The sequence below is a fragment of the Melanotaenia boesemani genome, chromosome 13, assembly GCF_017639745.1.
Source record: "Melanotaenia boesemani isolate fMelBoe1 chromosome 13, fMelBoe1.pri, whole genome shotgun sequence".
Classification (NCBI taxonomy): Eukaryota; Metazoa; Chordata; class Actinopteri; order Atheriniformes; family Melanotaeniidae; genus Melanotaenia; species Melanotaenia boesemani.
Genome location: NC_055694.1, coordinates 6,766,809 through 6,791,743, shown reverse-complemented (window position 1 = coordinate 6,791,743; position 24,935 = coordinate 6,766,809). Strand labels below are relative to the sequence as shown.

The 24,935-nt window shown below is 39.4% G+C and overlaps 1 protein-coding gene across 1 annotated transcript; it reads left to right on the top strand.

The window, feature by feature from the left end:
- Positions 1-1,328: 1,328 nt before the first annotated feature.
- spats2 (spermatogenesis associated serine rich 2) lies at positions 1,329-23,877 on the top strand. The gene is made up of 13 exons (XM_042003377.1): positions 1,329-1,435; positions 3,760-4,053; positions 5,000-5,079; positions 5,811-5,919; positions 6,390-6,439; positions 6,692-6,914; positions 8,365-8,544; positions 8,765-8,900; positions 14,816-14,874; positions 16,242-16,351; positions 16,552-16,654; positions 20,054-20,199; positions 20,268-23,877. Exons 2-13 carry the CDS (start codon positions 4,029-4,031, stop codon positions 20,526-20,528), a joined length of 1,482 nt encoding a protein of 493 aa, XP_041859311.1. The 5' UTR covers positions 1,329-1,435; positions 3,760-4,028; the 3' UTR covers positions 20,529-23,877.
- The last annotated feature ends 1,058 nt before the right edge of the window (positions 23,878-24,935 follow it).

Here is a 24,935-nt window from a genome sequence, read left to right as displayed (position 1 = left end):
AAACAACTAGTTGTATATATGCACTTACTGTGGTCGTTCTTCTATGAAAAAAAAACATGTAATCCATAAGAGCCACAGATGCACCATGGACAAATTCCTTATGCATGCAAAGGAAGCCTATCTTCTAAAGACAATCAATTAGTTTGCTGGTTAGTTCTCCATTGCAAGCAAGCAAACATATTGAAACATTTTTCTTCACTGCTGCTTCTCTTGTGCTGGTAAAACAAAACATTTGCCCACCCCTGTGTGCACTGGTACTATACCTGACATCATAAATGTAGTCCTTCCAAATTACTCATAACTTTAAAAAAAAAAAATCCCTTAAAAAAACAGAAAAAATAAAAATAACCTAGCTTGAATTGTCCAAAGTTGAATTACTATAATAAATAGAGATAAATAGCTCCTACAGCACTCACTAGAATAAAAATACAAGTGAGGATGTTTTTCTGCACAGTGGCGTTTGTATATGTATTCTGTTGTTTACTCTTTCAGTTTTTCATTAATATTTTTCATATAGGAGTCCTATTTGGTCCCAAAGAAGGAGACCTTCACAAAACCCTCAAAGTTTAAGCTCACTTTATCTGTAACTTAAACATTTCATATTTTGCATGTGGCATGTAAAGATGGATATGAATAAATGATTTCAGACTGTCACATTTACATGGGTTACAGTGTATTCAAAATGCTCGGAAACTTGTTGAATTAGGGGTTTAAAAATACAGCAGTGTGATATGCTTAATTTCAGAGTACCACAACAATCAGCACACATGCTTATTGGTGGATGGGGGTCTCTGTAAAGGTTCTACAATGTATGCATTGCAAAAAATAAGAGCACCCACTGAGCTAATGCAAATGCAATGTCTTAAATTTAATTTTCATTACATGTTGGACTATAACTGTTCTAATACCACTGGTTTGAAAGTGTCCATGTGGTTTGCAACTGTTCAGTCTGATGACTTTACATTTCAGATGCCTTTGAGAGGTGGACACCCCTACCCACCTTAACCCGTCCCGATTTGTATATATATATATATATATATATATATATATATATATATATATATATATATATATATATATATAGATAGATAGATAGATAGATAGATAGATAGATAGATAGATAGATAGATAGATAGATAGATAGATATAGATGTCTTCTTTTTATTATTATTATTATTATTATTATTATTATTAGAAGCATTTATTTTTGGATTTGTAATATTAATAAGTATTTTACATTACTATTTGTCATCCTCCGCCACAGCGCAGACGTATTAAAAAGGAGCTCTTTGAATCCAACCTGGCAACCGAGTAGGAGCCTGGTCGAGAAAATATTGGCCACAGCAACAGACTACTTGGCATTAAAGACGGCTGTCGGTAGGAGCTGCAGTGACCTGTTTCCAGAAGCTACGGGTTACTTTGCTGCCAATATCAGGTACGTGTTCAAAAATACTGTTCTTGAATCATATTTGACTTTATATTTGACAGATGCTGAAGCAGCGGCTTAGCAATTTAATGACAAAGTTGAGCAGCTCAGTGATGGCTAGATTTATAATACAGCACTGAATAATAAAGCAGTCTGCTAGCTTTGCGCTAATGCTAGCTAAGGCTGCATTAAAAGGTCCACTCAGCAAGAAAGTGTTTTTATCGTATGCTGTATTGAATTATTACTAGTGTTATTTAAGTTTTAAATAAAACTGTCCGTTTATAGCATTTAGTGTTGCAGAGCCTTGCAAAGCTAATAGCGTTATGTTAGCACGCTAACGGTAACGTAACCTCCGGACTTGAGCCAAATACGTGAAACAAGCAGCTTTGAAATGAAGGTCTGAACCAGAGACCCCGTTATACAAGTTATAGGTAAAACAAGAAAGAAAACCAACAACGTATAATACGTGTAAAAGTTGGGAAATAGGGAAATGGGTATGTTTTATAAGTAGATGATTTCACACTTCTAAGCAGAAAGCGTTATGTAGCTGCTAATATTGACACGAAGTATTTGGTGATCTGTGTTCGTCGTGGCGCTCGTCTCACAAAAGATGAAGTGGACTTTTAGCTGGGGGAGAAAAAAAACCCACCATTTGGATATCCTTTAAATATGCCGCAAAATCTGTGCGGCCTTTGCAGAAAGCTAAATTACTGTGACTTGCATTTAGCATGGCTTTTTCAAGCTGCAGAAGACAAATGACTTCTATACAAACTGTCAGTTGCAGAGTAATCCTTACTCTTTTAACTGATTTAATTAATTATCTCATTTTCATTCTGACACGTTTCATGGCTGCAGAAATATTTAATAGTTGTCAGTCAGTGACACTGCCATATTGTGTTTTCCCCCACTCATAATAATATTTAATTGACATCAGATCTAGATTTACACTTCTACACATGTTTATTTTCAATTTAAGCTATAAAACTAAGTTTATATTTATTTTTAGCTGCAACATTTGCACGAACCAGTTTTCTGTTGACGTCACAATTTCTATAGCTGAAATATTTATGTAGGATTAATGCTGCCTTTTTTTCTTTTTTTGTCTTATGTCAAATCTTCATCTTTTGTCCTAGTTCTTGGCACATTTCATGGTGCAGAAGCAGAGCCTGTCTATCACTCACTGGTAGCAAATTCTTTGAATAAGATTTTGCTTAAACAAACTTGTCATTGTGCCGCAGCTCTCTTAAACATTAAGTCACCATCCCTCTTGATAAACATAATGCATCCTAATGTTTGCATGAATAGCCACTGCAGCGTCACTGGGTGTTTGTGCTTATGTGGGTTTGACGTCTGAAGGTGTGGTGGAACCGGGACTGTGGGATGCCAAGTTCTAATCTACAGGGTGTTGGTTTGCACAGCCTTTTAAGTTTCCCTTTCTAAGGAAACCAGAATCAGAAAGGAAACCTACAAGTGGGAAACAGCTGGTCTATAAAACTGGGTCGAGATAGCTGGAACCCTTGTTGAAGCATTTTGGAGGATAAAGTAGACATAGTTGACTAAAAACTGGCTACTTTTTTCTTCTGTTTTATTTATCATATTTTAACAATGTTTTGTTTTATTATTGTCTGTCAGGCTTCTTTATCCGTTTTGCAGTTTCATTTACAGTTATGAAAATGAGTTGTAAAAATGTACAAAGGTCACAAAGCTTCTGGGACACAGTGCTGACATCAGGTAGTAATATACACCATCGGTTATAAGTTTGGGTCCAGGAAAATCCAAAATTTTTAGGATAGTTTGGTCACATGCGGATGTTCAAACTCTTTCTCGAACATTCAAAGTCAGCTAAATCAAAAGCCCAGACTCTGAAGGTATGCTGAGTACTCTGGGTCGCTCTTATGTCATTTTCCACCACCAGTCCTGCAGTGAACTGAGAAAGGAAAGGCCCATCAAAAGATGTTACTCTGTAGCCCCAATAACCTTTTGGGCCAAATTAAATGCAGCGTTTCTGCCAAGGACATTATTAAAAGCAGACTTTTCTTTAGAAAGCTTTGCTAGACAAACAATAATTTATTGAAATCTGTTTTTCATTCATATTTCATAGCTAGAGGGAAGCGGGTTTCATTTCATTTGCCTTTTATTTATTTATTTTTTTGTTTTTTGTTTTTCCCAGATCCTAAAGTGGAGGGTTTGTGTTTGCACATTTTGCTGTGTATAGCATGACTTCAATTACCCTTTTAGTGTTTCACATTTTAGACAACTGCCTTCAAAACAGTCTCAGTCACCAGTTCTGGTGAAAAGGCTGAGATTTTTGTATTTTTCTTTTTCCCTTGCAGGTTTGAATCAACTTGGTTGCTGAAAGACGGGAAATCCCCCCTTTTTTTTCTTTTCTTTTCTTTTTTTTTTTCTCCTTTTTGCCTAATGGTGAAGACCTTGATCTGAATCTTATTCTTCCACTCCTCCTGCCAGTTGGGAGCCTTGTTGGAATCATCTTTACCAAGAAAAACTCAGTCTTTACTTTGCCCCGATTTGTATCCTGTATTTGAACACTAGATTGAATAAAGGATCAGATTGCAAGTTGACTTGGATTCTTCCGTGTGACAACATGGCAAAGAAAAACAGCCAAAAGGGTATGTATTTGTCTTACAAATCTTTTTAAAGCGAGTGTTGTTGTTAGGAGACTTGGCTTTAACCTTTTTATTTGAGTAAGATGAGTCCTGTGGGAGTTTAATGGTTGTAAATTATTTTACAAATAAATGCGTGCATAACTGTTGTCAGCTCAAGTTAATGAGTTTTTTTTAAGCACAGCATTACAGAAGGTTTTACTTTTACAGTGAATTTATGTCCTGGATATTTACAGTGACGTTAACCTACTTTCATGTGTAAGAAAAACATCTTTTACAAGGACTCAGCAGTTTTCCTCGTCATGCATTAAAATGGCCATAGATTAACTTTGGACTATACTCTGACTCATCTCAGCTGTATGTTTTTGCTTATCAGTGTATAAAGAAGAGTCCTTTAGATGTTTACAGAAAATTATCTCTAAACCTCCACTCAGCTGTTTCTTGAATCAGCCAGTTTTATTCCTCTGATGATAGAAAGCCTAAGGTTAGTTGTCTTGCAAGAATGTCGTTTTGGAGGTTGTCCTTGTCTTTTTTTCCTTCTTTTTATTCAGTTGAGTCAGATACAGATTCCAGATGATTGAGGCACAGATGTGATGAAGTGCTGCTAACTTAAATGCCTTTTACAACAGGCCTTTGTACCTCCACAGTTCACAGATGCTGGCATTTTCATGATCTGTTAACATGCAGGAAAGAGTTTCTACTTTTGCTTGTTTTTACTTATGTACATAAACTTGGCTTCTTATGGATCAGCTTCAGAAGCACAAATCTGCTGTAATGCGATTAGGATTCTAATGTGTGGTCAACAACTTTTTTTTTTTCCAGGAAATCTTTGTAAAGATGTCTGGTGATTGTTTTGTTTTGCAAATGATCTTCTAGAGTGGTTTTGCAAATATGGCTGAAGGCCTGCATTGATGAACAGTGGAGAGTAGATATTGGGATATCTTTCTTTCAGATACATCTGGTGTGGTGTTTGACACTCGCTCAAAAATGGTCATGTCCCAGGGAGGAACAGCTGAGAGGATGAAGGAGAAGGTAAGAACTGTTAACAAGACTGGCACTGCAGATGTAATTTGAACCATGAAATGGCAGCATTTGTGTTATCCTAGACTAATCTGCTCGCAAAGCAAGCCAGCGCTAACGCTTTGTACATTCAATTTCACTGATTACAAGATCTATTCAGCAGTTTCCCAGAGAGCTTCTTCTTGATAACAGTAAACATGATGGCACATTGCCAGCATGAGCAACAGTTTTAGTTTTTAGTAAAGGCAAAAATGATGCATTTGGAGCTAGCTTTGGCTCCTTATATGCTCCTCCTCGTTCTTCCCCTTCCGCTAGGCACCATAGTTGGAACAAATTTCTTTGAATAATGGCTTTACTTGACATATTTTTTTATACATTCAGCCTCTGTTTTTATAGCTGTTAGGAATAAGATGGCACAACCAAAAATAGGGCAGCTAATAGTTTTTGCTAGTATGATATAATCTTTTGGGAAGAAGTTGAATTGTAGATTGTGTGGGATTATTTTTGAAGACGTGAAGAAATATTTTGAATTTAGAAGAATAAGTTATAGAAAGGTAGCAAAAAAAACATATGCTAGCAGTAAATTGTTGAAGATTTTGCATCTTTATCCGCTCATTTGTAATGTAGAACTAAACATGGATGCGTTGCTGTCTGTAAACCAGATGTTATTTAAATGTTGAAATGTCTTTGGTGTTCATTTTTGGTAAAATTCCTTTAGTCATTCTGTCCTTTTTCCTTTTCAGATTAGCGCAGTCAGGGCAGTCGTCCCCAACAAAAGCAACAATGAGATTGTGCTGGTGTTGCAGCATTTTGAGAACTGTGTCGACAAGGCCGTGCAGGCGTTCTTGGAAGGTATGAGGATGTCAGTGTTTGAGCTCAAAGTTCCCATGATAACAGGATGTTCCCATAAGTGGTGATACACCTTGTTCACACAAGTGAACTTGAATACTATTTGTTTGGTTATGTAATTCATCTTATTTCCTGTCAGTAATAGTTCTACCAAATATATTTCTACCACTTCCTAGTTTAGCTGCTTTTAACTAGTCCTGGCATGCCACCCACATGTCTTAGACCTCAAGCAATTTTTTTCGTGATGCATAGCATGCTTTGAATTCAGATGTTGAGTGTCATTTGCATGCCTTTAGTTTCACAGGTTTAATTATAGAACAGGGTTGTGTTTTTTTACGTCACACTGCTTTGTTCCTCTTTATTTGCGGTATTCAGATAATGCATCATGGCTTTGATATATTGAGGTGGTATTATAAGGCTTTAAAACTTTTAATATTTCACTGAGTATACTCGTCATGTGATTTGCTCTCCAGGAAGTGCAGTTGAGATCCTGAAAGAGTGGAATGTCACCGGTAAAAAGAAGGTACGAGTTTGACAGCTTGTATTTTAATTGTCTTATTGGTGGTGAATCATGTCACATTCAGCTATAAATTATTCAACATACCTGCCATCGAATGTAACTGTGGATAAGTGGAGCTCTGTATTGTGAGCACTATAGCTAAAACTTTATTATTTTTAATTTAAAACAATTTGTCCTTGGACTGAATTAATCCATGTCGGTACACTGTCATAGAGTTGATGATCCAAGGAGTTTGAAATTGGTGTCTCTGTGCAGCCCAAAAAGAAAAGGAAGCCTAAGCCTCAGCCGCAGGCCACAGCAGAGCCTGCTCAACCTGAGGCCACAACACCAGAGGAGGCCAAGGATGAGATGAATGGCTTTCATGCCAATGGATCCGTAATGGATGGAGAGTCGCTTGATTCGCTGAGTGAACAGTTGGACTCTGCTTCCCTGGACGCAGCTGAGCTGGACTCTGAACCTGCTACGTCCGAAACCACCGGTAAATGCAAATCCTCATGTACAATACTGTCAATTCTGTCATCGTCAGGATAAAACATCATTGGTTGTTTGGAGGTATTGTTATCAGTAAATGGCATAATCTGCTGTGTAACATGACGTTGTGTTGAGCATTGTGATTTGTTTCTCTACAGTTACTTTTCCAGTGTGTTAAACGTTATAACGAAAAGTTCTTTTTGCTTGTTAGCATGTCAGCTAGCATAGAATACTGTTAGCCTACAGTGTCACTCAGTTCAAAGTAGGTCATTCTGGGAAGGCTGTCTCCACTGTTTCTGTGTTATCTGATTTTAATTCACGTTGTTTTAGTAGCATAAGAGGGAAAAGAAAACGCTCACCAGTGTCTGGTTTAATGAGTGAGTGCAGTACCTGCACTGGGGAACCATCTAACGTGGCTGGTGTTGTGCTGGAATAAGCACCACTGCCAGGATAAACTCCTGCCAAGACCTTGAGTTCATTTGGCTACTGAACTGACTGAACGTCAAAAGAGACAAATGGATTTATGATCTTCATTCCACATAAGAACTTAGTAACAGCTCTGAGCCCTTTCATATTGACAAAAAGACAAAAAGGATAAAATAGTCTTAGAGTAACGTTTAGATGGTATGTACATGTTAGAAGCTAGAGTGATTATGATTTCCTGTTTCTGACTGGAAATGAGTTACAGCCACCAAACCAAAAACATTAATCAAGTTCTCAAAAGACAGCTTCCACTGTGAAAGTATTCTAAAGTATTCATTTAGATGTTTTTAAAAAATATAGTAAAAGCAAGGTTTTCCAAATGCTATTCCAAATTTCCTAGCATATGCTCTAAATAAATGTGGTTCTTCACCTGAAGCAGATGTCTTTTTTTCTTTTATTTTTCTCTTGGAGTGCACCAAAATGCTTAATTAATAAAAAATTTCTGGGAGGAAATGCCCCCAGACCCCCATAAAGGGGTTTACTTTGACACCTTTTTCCACACCTTCTGAGTTTGCTCGTATGAAAATCAAAATCAAGTCTTACACTTGAAAGCTGAATTTGCCTAATTAAAATATATAAATCCCAGAATCTCGGGCTTTTTCCTGGATGACCCACCTGTTCATCTACATATTTGTTGGTTGGTTTGATTATCTACAATTGCTCATAATGTTTTAATGTAAACATAAAATCAAAGCTGTTAATGCAATGAGCATGCAGTACATGCAGGCAGGTTGTGGTTGTTGTCTGTGGCCTGCAGCTTCAATTGGAGCTGCAATTAGCATTTAATCCTACCAACAGTTTGGGACAAATGCAGAGTTGAAAAATTGATCTGTTCCATCTGACACCAACTACAAATATTTCACTGCTTATTAACTTCGATGATGATGGCTCGTGCATATTTTATTAATTTCCTGAGGAACGTTACGTCCTGGATGACCTTTTCTTATAGAGTCTTTTTGTTTTTATTCTCACAGGTGCAGAAGCAGAAAGCCAGGGTAGTGCTCCGAGTCCTGCCTCTCAGCAGGGAGGGAAGAATCACCAGGCTCCAAGAGGGAACAAGTCCCGACATAGGCCTGGCTCAAATACACATCACACATCCTCCTCATTAGCACCCACAGGTGATGAGCAAGGATCGTCAGGAGTAAAGAAGATGGGTTAGACGCATTTTTTTTACCTTTTTACATTATCTTGTCCCATATATAGTTTACAATGAGCTTTCAGTGAACTGAAATACACTTTGAGCCGCCACCTGGCCACACAAAACACAAGATAAGATATGTGTGCATGGTTTCTTACAGATTCAGCTCTTAATCTTGCACACAATCAAGGTGTCACAAACATTTGCCAGCATTACTTTTAATGTCTTTTCCTCAGCTCCCAATATTGACCGCTCTGTGAAAGACCTGCAGAGATGCACCGCCTCCCTGACTCGCTACAGGATGGTTGTCAAGGAGGAGATGGACTCCTCAATCAAGAGGATGAAGCAGACGTTTGCTGAGCTCCAGAGCTGGTATGTTTTCTGTTTAAACCTGTTTGCAGTCATGGCTCTGAGTGAATCTGACCCCGAGTTTTCACTGGGTGTGTGTGTGCGCTGCGGTTTTGTTCCAACCTCCATGGCGGGTCAGTTCGCACCAGGAGCATGTCAGATGTGGAGCAAATGCAGTCCGTCTAGCTGAATCCGTGAGGAGAATTGGAGAATTTTGTGATTCTCCACTTCCAGGATAAACATCTTGTCATCCTTAGAGCCCCTGACTGATTAATGACCTAATAGCGCAAAGCTACATGGGGGCTTTTATTTTGAAAATTACCAGATGCTTTTACACTGCTCCCGTGTCCAACGTCCTGTCGTGCCTCATCTAAACTGCTGAGCTTGATGCATTCTGGGCGTGTGTTCTGTCAGTAGACCCAGTGTTTAGCGACGAGCCGCGACAAAGCGCTTCTGGTATGCTTCTGACACGCACCACGGCGCGCCTGGTGTGAACCAAACCATTGACTAAAATGGCCACGAATAGCTCCGGAGGTCGCAGCGCAGCCGGAACACAGCTCACTCGCATTCGGTGGAAGTTGGCCTTCAGCATCAAGGCTCTAGACTAAATTTCTGCACAAGCAGCACCAGTAAATGTTGTTTTGCCTTCCCGTCACTGAAACTAGTGTGAGCTGCAGCGTAACATTTAGAAGCACTGCTCCAACTGACTGTATTGCTACACTTCTATAATTTCCTATCTTGACTATTCATTAAATAATATTTGTTGTCAGGAATTGAGGAAGTCTAATTTTAACATTCTGGACTTGTAGAATGTCATCAAGTGGTTTTACAAGGAGAAAATCTGCATGCAGGAGAATACTTGGGTACATGTTTTTATGTTCTCTTTGTAGTTTTTATAAATTCCTGAGATTGAGTTTAGCATTTTAAGACTAAAGGAATACTGCAGAGATGGCACTGCTTTTGGATTGTTTTACTTGGCTGGAACTAGTCTTTTCTTGAGAAAGGCCTGTGATCTCCTTGGAATTTCAGAATAATTTTTATGCATATTTTTAGGCAGTAAACTGCCCTGTCATTTCTGTTTTAGAGCTTAGGTTTGCCAAACAGACCATGGTGAGCATGGCTTTCTGGCCCCCTGGTTGCACACACCCCTCTGTAATAATGTTGCACAGACATCCAGCTATACAATGTTTCCAGCTTCCAGCAATTTAATAAAAGGTGTGGACGATGGAAATGAAAAGGGTGCGAGTGGTTTGGAGAGGAAAGCCTCATTTACACTACAAGATTTGAAGACCCAAGTTTTCGCTGTGCAGACAAATGGCCCAGATCACAGACAAATTGGTAGTTTGATAGTCACTTATTGCTATGCGTGAACTCTCCAAAGACATGATTAGTGAGGCACACAGAGGTGTCCCAGTCCCCAACTGAATTTGAAACTATCTACAGTGTTAGATAAGATCATGGAGTCAGTGGGAGAGGATTGAGAAATCATCCAGCTTGCAGTGTCATGACTGACTGGAGAGAGAAGTTTCAAAGAGGAACTACTATTTTCTCTTTTGACAAGATCAGCAAAGCAGTGCAAATAACTCCGAGGCACTTGTATCGTGTATAGTATATAGTTACTGACAGGCCTAGATAACAGCTGAAACTAGTTGATAAAGATCTGATAAATATCAGATGATACTGGATTAAATCTGGCAAAAATATTCTGTAGTGTAGGATCTATTGTCACTGTTGAAACATGAACACAATAGGACTTTAAAACTCAACACATAATAGTCTTGTTGACATTTAGAAAAGAAATTCTGTCTTAAATGTTCATCAACACAATATAAATTCAGAGATGAACAATATAAAATGAATGGGTATGGCACCCAGGTATTTTATTATCTGGATGTTTATTTTGTACATAAGTACATGGTTACATGGTTCTTAATTTTTTTTATTTTTGTTAAAATTTAAACATTCTTGTGTGCATGATGTCTTATACTTGGCAGTAAACCTCGCTTATTTCAAGATGTAACGACTTCTTAGCCTGATGCCTCTTTATCACTGTGACCCGACATATTGCTGAACTTTGCGCTAGCATCACCATGCATGCTTTTTATCCACACCCTTACCTGTTCTGTCAATTAAGTTAATTAAGGCCGTAAATCTTATGCACAATCCAAAGATTCTTGTCATGGCAATTAAAGCCCACTGGAGATGTACATGAGCTTAATGCCCTGCAGATGAAAACTTCTTTTAGTTTTGTTTCTCAGGTTGAAATGTACAAAGAAACCTCAAGTTCCTGATCTGGTTTCTTGTATCACACTTCTTGGAACTATTTATTTCACTGAGGTGCAATGTTTTAAAAAAGTTACTGCACTGCTGTTACTGATTTTACTGTCAGTGAGTCAAAGGGCATTTTTGTTTACCTTTGTCCATCTTGTGCAACAGTTTGACTAAAAATGACTTGTACTTTGCAGACATTTTAAGAAGCTAAATAATTGTTTTAGTGTGGCCTAAAGCATTGCAAAGATGATGTGAGTACACGGACTTGCTGTGTGTATGAACTGCCGTGCACAGACAGGACAGTAGCGCTAAAGTTTAAACAGTGTAGGTAAGCTGGTGCCACCCGTATCTGCAGTAAGACACTCCAAGTCTGTAAGTTAAATTTGGGTTTAGGAATGGAACCACTGTGAAACAATCTGACATTTATTTGTTTTTTGTTTTGTTTTTTTTTATTGATGCTTCCTCTGGTCTTTCATTCTATGGGTCACTTAACCATTACAGGTCACCTTGTCTCTACCCTTCACTGGGCATAAATGTCGATAGATAGATAACCTCTTCTTCTGTAGCACAACTTTAACTAAACAGACTTTACCAGCTCTTATGTAACTTGAATATGAGGTGACTGAACCCGCACTCCACAATTTCATGCACTTTGAAAAGTATTACCTATTTACCAGGACTGTTTGAGTTCTTTAAAATGTTTGCCTTGTTTCATATTGCAAGCGAAACCATTGTATAATATCTGATTTTAAAAACTATGACAAATGAAAATGTTTCCACATATAAAGGGAGTCATTCTGTTGTCACACAGGAGTATGGTGCCACTGACTTTCTAAGCTAATAATGGTGCTTTTCCATTTTCCATTCCATCCACCTTTCTTTTTTGGTGGTACCTCAACCACTGTTCCAACTGAGCTGAACTAATACCCTACAGCAGGGGTGTCCAGCTCTAGTCCTGGCTACAGTCCTGCAGGTTTTAGATATTTGCACCATCACACCTGATCCATTAATCTGATGCAGGACAGCGGCTCTCAAGGACCGACTTTGGACACCCCTGCCCTATGGTGACACTGAAACACTGCAGACCGTTGATTGGTCAGAGAATTATCTCCTGTGGAGATGAACAACTCTGCAGCTGCATGGACTTCTTTTTTTTCCATGAAATTGTTAGAAAGTCCCAAGGACAGTTTACAACATCAGTTTTGAATATTTGACCACAGGGATTACAGACTGTGAGCATCTCCTGATGGAGCTGAGCTCTGCAGCGCTGAGTAGTTATGACTGGTATCAGATAATCAAACCCATCTGAACTAAAAGCCAGTCGCAGAATAATTCAGTGCAAAAAACCACACTGAACTCCTCTAAACTCTTTGATGTTAGTCAGTTAGGATAAGATCTGTTGAATCAATATAATGTCATAAGCACACAGCAAAGATGTGTGTCTTGTCTGTGTTACGGCAGCTTCATGCTGTAAACCTCTGATCCCACCCACAGTGAGGTGGTACCGTCTGTAATGGAAAATGAAGCAGGAGAAAGATGCAGTACCACGTAATGGAAAAGCACCATAACGTGGACTGGGCTTGCCTGCTTTTGGTTCGTAAAGTATGTCTCGGACTTCAAAGATAAACCTGAAAATTTAATTTCAGTTTCAATTCTCTAATAAATCTGCATGATGAGATTTTTTTTTGTCATGGGAATTTGGCAAAAGCAGCTCATGAAACAATTTACGAATTGCAAGAATAATCTTTGCTGGTCATTAAAAGGAGTTTTAGGCAAATGATGCTCCAGAATCTTAACTCATTAAATAAAAAATCACAAAGCTTAGGCAAAACATTTCTACTTCTATTTATTCCTTAATTGAATGTATAATTAAGTTTTGATTAAAAAAAAAAAAGACTCTGTTGCTGTGCTTTCTCCAGAAAGTGAAAAAATATGCTGTATTTAAGTATTGCAATAGCCATTCAGCTAAATAAAACTCCTGACCAAAGTCTTAAGACTGCGAAAAAGAAGTCTTTGCAGTTTGTGTTGGTGGATCGCAACCAGGTTGCAGGTAGAGGAACAAGTGACAAAAAGTAGAGTAGACAATGTATTGAAAACTGCATTTAACACTTAAAAAAAGGCTTTTAATCAGTTGATCAAATGTTTAAGACCATAACCTTAACAAGTCCAAATCTGTGCAAACATCTGGCTTTCTTGACATTTTCCTTTTTGCTTTCATACTGTCATGACCTCATGATGGCAAAGGCAAAAAGATTTTCTTCCTTTGAACAAGTCAGGATTTGTTGAGCTGCACAAGCAAGGCCTCTCGCAACGCACCAACACTGCTGAGGTTGGACGCAGTAAGACAGTCATTTTAAATTTCCTAAAAGATCTTGGGGGTTGTGGGACAGAAAAAGTGAAATGGTAAACCCAAGAAAAATTCACCTGCGCTGAGCTGTAGAATCTAAGGGGCAGTTAATGAGCGCAGACCAATCCTCAACCCAAATTAAGGCCATTACTGATGCTGACTAAAGCCCAATAATCATAATACGGCATCTGCGAAAGAAGAGCTTTAAGAACAAAAAAATGTCTTCAAAGGCCTCCCTCGCCACAAACTTGCCCATTTCGACTTTGCAAGGGATCACTGAACATGGGACACTGAAAGGTGGAGTAAAGTTTTATTCTCAGAAAAAAATTTAACCCCTGATGGTTTTGATGGCTTCCAACATTATTGGCATGACAAGGAGATTCCAGTGGAGATGTTTTCTACACAGCACAGTGGAGGCAGCTCTATCATGGTCTGGGGTGCTTTTTTTTCTACAATGGAAAGGTTGTGCAGGGCGTATAACTGCCACTGGCTATGTGGAGATGTTGCAGCGAGCAAAAGACCAGCCATTGGAGATGGCTGAAAGACCCAGCCATCTCCAATGGCTCCACTAGTGCGATACAGAGTCAAAGGCCGAAGTGTTATAGTGCTGCACCAGAGGCAGAGAGCTCTTAAATGTAAGATCAGCATGCCTAGGCTCCTGTGAACAGATCACTCCACCATGTCTAAAGGCAAAAGTGTTAATACCAAACCTGCTCAGAGCTACTGAGAGCAGATCGTGTTGCACAATCAGGCCCAAATTTTCCTAGATTTTATTTGTTCCTCCTTTGTTTTTCCCCCCAAACAACAGCATTACTAAAGAGAATGTGTCTAAAATAAAATATTGCACTGCTGTTGTAGAGTTGCTAAGGACCAGATGCTAGTGAGTGTAGGGTTGATAATAAATAAATGAGTGGACTTTTTATAACTTCTGGATCACAATTTCTAATGTAATTATGACTACACATATACTACACACCACAGCCCACATGATTTTCGATGCTCCACTTTCTGTGTTTGGATACACGTCTGCAAGCTCTCTGATGATGTACTGACAACTGCACGACATGAACACAGAGGACGGGCAGAAGGCTCCGTATACATATTTAACATTGAGCATAAACTGGTTTTTATTCTGATTTATGCATCGCGTGTTATTGGATATTTTTCTGATTGTTTTATACTTGCTGTTTTACTGACATTTTCTGACTATGTTGTATTCTCGTTCCAAGCTGTGCTTCAGTGCATTTTCACGCACCATATTTCTTCCCTTGAATGAAAATAAAATAAACCCTTTTCCACTTGTTCTTTTTCTTATTTGCAGTTTAATGGACAGAGAGGTGACTCTACTGGCAGAGATGGACAAAGTGAAAGCCGAGGCCAGTAAGTACTTAATTTTCCAGCATGTATACTGAATGCTGCTTGTCACTTACTAAACAAGGGCTGCTAGTATTCTTCCATAATATGATCACCTGACTCAAAGGCCTGGAGAATCTGACCTAAATCACTTCCAGAGGGAGTATAAGAGATTGTTGTGGAACAGCAAGTCCCAGTTTCCTCAAAACTGCAGTGGTGCCCTCAGGGCTCAGATATACCTAGAGTATACTCTGTGTGTGTGTGTGTGTGTGTGTGTGTGTGTCTGCATGCTTGTGTGCACATATGTGTGTGTAACGTGACAGAGCAGGACTGCATATTTGTACAAGTAGGCCATTCTCTCTTATTCTGTCCCTTTTTTAGTGTGGAGTGTTGTGTGTTCCAGGCCTGGAAAAAGTGAATAGTGTCAGGTGTCAAGGGAGACTCAATGCTGTCTTTGTGCGAGGTGTGTGGTGAATTGACAGAAAACCAATGAAACTCTAGTGCTTCTTCAACCTTACAAAAGCCATGTTACTTCAAAATTTACCTTCCGTTTCTCTCCTTTTCTCTATTGCTTTCAAGTATTAAATGTTAGTTTTTTTTCCCTGTACAGACTAAAGTGTCCAATAAGAAGCTTACAGTCTTGATTTGTCCAGAATATTGTGGACCTCATTCCTCCTGTCTGCCACAATATCTCACAGTAATAATAACGAGTATCATGAGTAGATAATAAATGCTTTGGTGTATAAAGTGTCTGAATGAGTGGCAACGTGTACATCAGTTTGCGGTCATGGTGACATCTTGTTGAAATTACAGCCAAAAAGCTGTGCCAAAACAAATGGATACAGTTCCTGTGCTGCTGGAGAATTTTCTGTGTGAAACTATTCAGATTTTTTTCAGGGAAGTGCAGCACAACTAAATGAATTAAAAAAAGTCCAGGTAAAATCACATTTAGTCAGACTTTTTCTGCTAAGGGCAGGATTTTTTCCCTGTAGATGTATCGGATCTTTTCTATTAAGAGGAAAGGAAAGATGCCTAGTGAAATATCATAAAGGCTTCCCTTTGTTTTCCTCTGTTAACTGGAGGGTCTGTCTTAGACATAAAACACAGGCTGAAGATTTATTACTTTGTAGATGTGGGTGATAGTCTGTCTGAAAGAAGCCACTGAGTGTTACAGCAGCACAAAAGCCAATGTTTTCAGACGTCGTTTAAATCCTATATGTCCTATAACTGAACCAGAACTGTGGAAGACATAACGATGAAGGTACCTAAGCACATAATACATGGATTCTCAACTTCCTGGACATAATCTGTCTGAATGAAATCTGAAATTCACTCTGAAATCAGGTTAATTAATTTCACTGCTGTCATGTAAGTTGATGGTTGTTGTGTTTCAGTGGTGATTTTGGATGCCCGGCAGAAGAAGGCGGAGGAGCTCAGACGGCTGACGGACCGGTCTGCGTCCATGTCAGAGGAGCAGCTGACTGAACTGCGTGCAGACATCAAGGTATCTGACTGCACCACGGCTTCACTTTTAATGGTTAAATAAATTAATAAATGATTAACACATAGCAAGTTGTCTGTTCCAGTTCAAATTATAAATGGATCATCTTAAAGATAAAGAAAAGTTGAAACATATGTACTCATTGCATTTCCACATTCTTCTAATGATTTTTTTTATTTTTATTTATTTATCTTTTTTGGCAGCACTTTGTGAGTGAACGTAAATATGACGAGGACCTTGGGAAAGCTGTAAGATTTACCTTTGATCTTGAACCACTGAAGACCAGCATCTCTGGGTTTGGATCAGGTACCACACCATGTGCATCTCTTATGATTTTTCCTCTTTACCCAGCTCTTCCCTGCATAATACAAAATAGTTTTATAATCTGTCTCAAAATACAGAACTGGTCATCTCAGTTGAGGCATCCATAACCCCATCAAGCTAGCAGTCATAATTTATGCAAAAATGTGCACCACGATGAGAAACCTGGAGGAAATAACAGATTCAATTTAGAGTACGCATCACATTTTACATATGTGAACTTGCATATGAATGTATTAAACAACTTCTAAAGTGTAATCCTGTCTGTCCGGTCCTCTTAACAGTGACTGCCTACATTTTCACCGCTGCTACACAGACTTTGCACTACATTAACCACCATGCATTGCATACATTAAATTAAAAAATACAGGGAATGCTACATCGGTGCAGCTCTGAAATGGCAAGTGGAGGTGAAAGGAGAGAAGCTGCAGATACAGCATGCACATCATATGCTTCGTGTGCATATACTTAAGGGAATATTATGTACTTTCTGCAGAAGATTCCAACAGTAAGAATCAAATTTTTCTATCCAAGTTCAGCCATTTGGAAGAGGCCAGACCTCTGCCAACAGCTCCAAACGACCCGGATCACTCTGCCTGCAGCTATCAGGGGTATGACTTCCCAGCAACAGTTTAGTTGGTTAGTTACAGGTTTCTCAAGTTCAGGCTTTCATTCTCAGTTCTAGCTTAACCCTTTAGGTGCTGGAGTTTTTAAAGTTGTTGAGGCATGCTGTAAATGAGGAAAAATGTTGATTATAAACCAGATTTTATGATGGCAGTAAAATTATTCCTCTAATTTCCTATTGTGGCATCACAGGTTGGCAGCCATATCAGATTTAATATCTTTCACTACTTTCACCGATTTAATTCCAGCTTCTATTAAATGTTCATGCAGAAATATCTTTCTAAATGAGATGGAGGATTATCACATGGCATCAGAACATGAATTGCTTCATGTTCTAACAAACATGTAAAGTTAAGCTATGAACGGCTTCACTTACCAACTACATGATGCAGCCTGTCGCCAAAACGCTGAAGTTTCCTCAACAACAGGTTTCTACTTTGTCCTTGCAGTAAAAGCTAAACAATCTGATGTTTATTCATCTTATTAACATCACAGCTCCTCATTTCTCTCTGCATGATTTCTGTAGTGCACTCAGTAAAGTTTCACCCCCGATGCCACAGACACGTGCATGCACATGCAGGTGTGCACACTTCCAGCAGCAGAGAACACATATCTGATATTATGTGGCTTCAACAACCTGAAAATCAGACAGAAATTGCAGTTTCGATTTAAAAAAAATATATTAATCATTCAGCCCTACTCTGTATCTTATAATTTGCTAATTTTGTTCACGTCTAGTGTGAATGTCCTCAATTATCCATTTACATGTGAAATCAATACAGAACATTTAGGAGATTCAAGAGGTACCACCGTTTCACAAAGCAGAATTAATAAAAATAGAACTAGATGGTTTTTCTGGATGGAAAACCTGGAACTTATGTAAAAACTGAACACATAAAATTTATGTTCACCAGTTTTAAGCTGTATATGACCTTTTAAATTGTTGTTTATGTATAGAAATGCACATAGGATATGAGTATTTGGAAAGAGCAAGAAAGTCTCAGGCATTTGTAAAAATGTCCAGTCTGTCCTGCCACCCTAAGGAGGAAACTCATGTATTCGCAGTCTTCTTTTTTTGGTCATTACCCACAGCACGTGACCATAGATGGGGCGGGTACGTAGCTCGACCGGTATATCAAGCGCTTCACCCTTCAGCTTAGCTGTCTTTACCACAACAGACCGATGCAGAGTCCGCATCACTGCCAGCGGTGCATCAATCCACCTGTGGATCTCCCGCTCCACCCTTCCCTCACTTGTGAACAAGACCCCAAGATACTTTAACTCCTCCAATTGGCGCAGGACCTCATTCTGACTTGGAAAGGAAATTCCACTCTTTCCTTTCGCAGTTATACTGAAATGTCTGAAAACAGTAAAGAATCCTTTGCCTGACTGTCTGGCAGAACATTACTGGGGCTCACTGGGACAAAATCCTCCTGCCAATAGCATGAAAAATGAGAATGAAAATCTCCTGATTAATTTCCTTTTTTCTTCGCTGGTCACTGGAGCTGTTGCTGCAGCTGAGTACACAACCCAGTGAAAAGATTAAATACTTGGTTCACCCAATATGGTGGATCAACCCACAGTTCTGTACGTGGTGACACGTGCACATTCTGTTATGTCAGGGAGTGCAGAGGTATGATTGACAGGAGGCAAGACGCACAGAGGGAAACACCTCTGACATATGCTGCAGCATTGTTAGGAGGATCTGACCTTTAAAAAAAAAACAGATGAATAAACTGGTTGACTGAAGTCTTGGCTCGTATTCTTTACCAGTTACCTAAATGGACAGCTTATGTCTTCAAAAACAGAATTTCCCTTTGCCCATGTCTTAGGCAACTATTGATCATTTTATTCTGTGGCTCCAGTATTTGAGGAGCCAGCTGCCTACATTTGGGTTTTATGGCACGTTGGGCCTCTGCAGGATCTACCAGCCAGCTGTCATGGCCACCCCCTCTCCTCCCTCTATCTGCTTGAATAAGACTGACTTGTGAATGGTTTCCCTCTTCGTGTGTCATGAGCCACGGCTTCCTTCATGTCTTTCTTTGTCTGCCACACTATTTAATGTTAGTCTCTGTGCGTTTCCTGCTTTACGGATCCAGAGGACTGACAACCAAGATATATTTTGTTTGTTTTTTGTTTTTTGTTTTTCTGCCTTCCTCTTTGCACTTTGATATCTCACACTGTGAACTTCCTCTCTTTTAGCAGGATTTGCTGCTATTTATTGAACAATATGTAACAGGGCTTCTGTGTTAAAGTGACCTGCATGGTCATTGTGGGGCGGAACCACGCGGTAACTGGCTCGTGCATGTGCACATCTGTTTTACAGCCGCTGAGATTTATGGAGGAAAAGTGTGCAGGATCAGACGTGCTCACAGCTTCATGCATCTGGATTTTTCTTGCTGCAGGCTTTTGAGATTTTGTGACTCTGCTGGTTTTATTTGTCTTTTTCTAGTGTGAAATGTGCACACTCATTTAATACATGAGTCTGAACTGTGGAACAGACATTTTATTTATCTGTCCTGGGGTCGTGTTTGGCCCCAAAAAGAACAACATGAAGTCTTCCCGAGTGAGATTCAGGACCACCTTCATTCTGAGAGGACCCATAATAACTGTTCAGAGGTTTCTGAAAATACCAAAAAAAAAATTTTTCCCTCTCTGTCTGTCTTTCTCTCTGTCTGTCTTTCTCTCTGTCTTTCCAAACTACTGTCCTGGTTAATAATAAAAATGGTGAATTTAATTTGTGACTTGTTTCTTTTGCAGTGTACCACCCGCGTACTGGCTACTCTAATCGGTCCCGTTGTAGCTCCACATCATCTTCTGTTGCCAGCCCAGGCCTACAGGAGACGCCACCGCCCACCCAAACCCAAAGCCCCCCCAGAGAAACCCGCCCTCCCCCTGCCAAACAGGTCAGCTGGAAACCTGGTTGTTTTGGTTTTAATTTACTGCTGTGACTAACTCTTAATTCTCCCCTCAGATTTTCCAAGGAAACAGGCGCACTTTCCAGGGACAGGGCTATCACTCGGGTGGTCAGCGGTATAACGGTAGTTCCTACCACGAGAGGAACACCGGTCGTCCAAACCACCGCTATCAGAGCGACGGCGGCTCCTCTGGCTCCACGTCGCAGCACTCAAACAGCTCCAGAGGTCCCGCCCATTCCTCCACGTCCTCCCACCACCAAGACCGACCCGCTCACAATGGGCTGCCCCAAAGGCAGCCGCGAACACACTTCCCTTGACATTGGAAAATTCTCTGCTCAGTCAAACCCATCCACTAACACCTGCACTCCCCCCCCCACTCCCTGAACCCTCCCCCAAGCCCTTACTAACTCATTTCAATGAAGAATAAAATACAAGTTTACATATTTCAGTCAGTTGAGCTGTAGTTCCGCCTCGCTACATAAGTCCATTCATCCTTCAGACTTGAAAAGCTCTCATTGTTGTGTAATCCCCCCTGCTTTTCCATTTCTTTCCTCCAGGTTTAGGAACAGTTCCTATCTTTAGACCCTGTTTAGAGATCTTACTGTCTCTGTCATTAGTGTCTGCCAGAGACTGACGTGATTATCTGCAAGAATCTGTGCACTATTGAAGTTGAACTCTTAGTACTTTTTCTATTTTTGCCGTTGCTCTGTCAGCTCTCTGATTTAAAGCTCAGATCTTGCTTTTCTCGTCTCCCAGAACCATTTCAATGCCTTCACCGTGGAAAGCGACGTGAAAGTGCAAAAGTAGGTATAGCATTGACGAGTATTTTCTATCATCAGAAGAGTAGACGTGCAGGCGACACTACAGACTCATTACTTATCACAAGGTCAAAATGAGACATATCAAACTAGAGCTTTTTGTATGGCTGCTACAAACTGTAGGGAACTTGTTAATGTTGGGACTTAGATGTGTTAGAACACAGAGGTTTCCTCTTAAAGGAATAGTTCAACATTTGTAAATATGCTCACTCCTTCCTTTTGCAGAGTTAAATGAGTAGATCAACTCCATATTTGTCTTGTTTGCCAAATATGAAGTCTTTTCTAGTAATCGGTTAGCTCAGATCGGCATGAATACGGGGAGAAAGGGCTCTGTGAACTCTCCAGTTGACAAACTGCCACTCGAAAGCTCAATTTACATTTAGCTTTGTAGGTTTTGGTGGAAAAGCCAAAATATAAACGTACAATTTGAACTTTTAATTGGTGTTTAGTCTTTAATTTGAGCAAAATTAGCTTCCTTTAACAAAGCCAATTGATTTCTTCCTGTACCTCCATATTTACTAAAGACATCTTTTTCTAACTCTGCCAGGAAGCAAGTAAGCTTATTTCTCATGTCAAACTCTTCCTTCTTAATTTGCCTGAAGTAGTGATGTACTCCCCTCCCACTGGCCAATGGGGTTGTAGTGTGTGCTGTTGTCTTCAGCTTGCTATCCATTCTTTTCTATCTAAGAGAGGGCTCATTACCTTTTGTAAAATATTAAGACTCGACAAAGGAATCTCCTTTGTGCACATGCTGTTTCATAACCGAACTTTTGCTGGAGTTTCTTCCACACGCGCAGTTTGTTCCTTTTCTTGTTATATGCACATGAATGGCATATTAATGTCGTGCTTGCCTTTAGTCACAGACTTCACATTTGCCTTTTCTACGATTGGATGTCTGCATCATAACTGCTTTGTAAATGGATGGTACTCGCAGAGCAGATGTGGGATTTATAAATGTCAGAGAATATCTCCCAAGATCCTCCTTCCCCTTTTTATATTTCCACTGTGTCCATCCACAGAAGTAAATTTGTTCAAATTGATGAATTTGAGGGCTGTTAGTTTCATCTTTTTCTGTGGCTACCAAGTTGTTGCTTCAAGGCTTCCGTTGGGGTTAAAATTTCATCTTGGTGTCCAGTTTGAGAACAAAATGCTGGTGAAGACGTCATAGTTTATTCTCTGCTGCGCCTGTTTCAGTCTGTCCTCTTGCAGTGGGCTTAATAAAGAACAGGGACTCTTCCTCATTTCTTATCGTCTTGTAGTTGTGTACATAAACTGAGCTGCAAAGCTGTAGGGAAACTGGTTGTGTTAGATTATTGCTGCATAATGTGCCGTCTTCCTTTGAGCAGACTCGGGGTGAGGGAATGAATTTAATGTGATTTCCTTACCCCGTTTTTCTTCTAATCATAGGGATTTTTTTTTCTTTATTATTTGAGATTTTAAAAAAAATTACTCCAGTAGTTCATTTAGTGGATATTGTGGGGAGAAAAATAAAAATGGCGCAAACATGTTTGCAGGCTTTGTTAAATCCAGTTAAAGTGCGGATTAGATCGACTGAAAGGGTCGTTTTAGTATTTTGAGGAATATGCTTGTTGGCTTTCTTGTCAAATGTTGGAGAAGATGAAGCTGTTGTGAGCTGCTGGTTGACTTTCTGTGGAGTTCAGGACGTTTCCGTTGCAGCATTAGAGCAAGTTATTGCTATTTCATCTCAGCAGCTCGTTAATCTTTAGTCTTGAATTTGGACAAAAATGTTTAAACCAGTTTTGATAAAGCTTACAATTTATCCAGTGTTGTAAGTTTTTGTTTGTGATACAGACTCATCGTTGCCCCTTGTGACTGAAAATACTGTTATAACAGCAGTTGCAGTGTTTTCTATCTTCTGGTCTCAGGGGGCAGAAATGAGCCTGATATCATTGGAAAGTAACTCTCAGCTGCTTCTTGGAGTCTTCGTGTGGGACTGTCTTCAAGGAAGAGCTGGAGAAATGAGGTGTTGCTAGAAAACTTCCCAGATTTAACGAGTTGTCTCCTAAATTTTTTCAAAAAGCAAATGATCATTTTTACACATTGGTTTTTGTATGTGTTGGTTTGTGGGGCTCAGAGACATTGGCTTGATGCTCAGTAAGGCAGCGACTCTCAAGATGTTTCCTCTAAGTGCTGCACAGATGGTTTGGTTATTTAATTAAGATTATCTATAGACTAAAGTTGTACCAAACTCTACAAGTTTCCTCAATCAGTCCTGGTCTTTTGATTGGCCGAGGGTTGCGTTATGTACAGATTAAAACTCCAGGACACTTTAATTCCTCAGCTTTTGTTCCACTTTTAGAGCTGCTGGATTCACTCAGTTGTAATCTCACCTTCAGTGTGACATTTTTTGTTTTACATTCCAAACTTTAGGGATATTAGTTTATCACCAAAGACATAGTCTCATCCAGTTTAAAACGACTGCCTTTTGTTTCATCAGCCTGTAAAATTTCCAAAGGGGATAAATCCATCACTTAACCTTTTCTTTGTTCCCATCCTATTCTATTTCAGATTCCTTTACTGTATATACATATATGTAGCTATATGATTTTTGTGCTCACATGGGCATTTTGTATGTGATATTCATACTAGTCATAATGGAAGATAAAACATCTAGATCATTCGTTTTCCCAGTAGACCTGTTCTCAAACTTTTCTGAGACAACTGTAAACTCAAGTGCCTTTTTCTCGTCTCCCACTGACTCATTGATCTCCCCTCCACCAGAGTATGGACCAAAGACATCAACCCTTCCTGACTGCCCAGCCCTCTCTTTCTCCCTCTCACTCAATGGCACACTTTTCATTTACTACAAATAAACCGTTTGCAATACCGACTGTGTACTTTTTTTTTTTTTTTTTTTTTATTTGCACATCACTGTGTAAATGGAGGTTGTAAGATTCGTATGGGTCCATATGTAAGGCAAGCTGTACAGCTTAAGGGGTTCAATCATGCACCAGAATATTATGCGGGGTATAAGCTAGTGGTCTGAAATCTTAACAATTTTAGTGCCAGAGAAGATGAAATGTATGCAGTACCAGAAATGTTCAGCAGGTGGCACCATCACACTGGTTAAAGCCAGAAAGGTTGCTTTACAGTGAAACCCTGACACAAATGTAGTTTTGTGGCTCCAGGACTTGGAGTAGGCAGGGACTGCCTTTATGCAGACTGGCCTGAGAGTTATTTCTAACAGGGAGTCATCGGTGCATGAACAGGATTTTTCAGGAGTATCTTTTTTTTTTTTTTTTTTTTTTTTTTTTTTTTGAGTGGTTTCCAACCTTCTCAGGGTGAAAAGATAAATCCCATAAACTGGAATTTAGTGGTAACAGATGTACTTTCCAGGGTTATCAGAGCAAAATATTCTCAGACTGTTTAAAACCATCTAATATTAGCAAAGCTGCTAACAATGCTGAGACATCACCTGCAGAGGTAATAAGTAAAGTAATCAAGTTTTGAGTTCAACTGCACTGTTTTACACGGCTTGTCAATTTTTCATCAATTTTAAATGTATTTAGCTTAGCAAAAACTTTTCTAATGAGGGGAAAATATCTAGATAAAATCTCAATTGGGTTCAAATTCTCAAAAATCTCAATTTTTGTCATAAGATCTATTCAATGCTTTACATTTGAGGTTTGTACACCACTTTGGAGCATCCAGAAATTCTTCAGCGGTTTGAGGTAGATCTCAAGAAAATAAACTTTCAAACAGGCCCATAGGGACGTTTTTCTTGCCCTTCTTGGTAATTTTCCCCCCAATTTTAGGCCACAATTCTGGGTGACACATCCCAGAATGTTTTGGGGGTTTTTTTTGCAGAAAGTTTGTCTTCTAAAGAACTTTGAAATTGAAATTTTCTTGAAATTCAACATGACACGTGGGGACAAATTTCCTGCC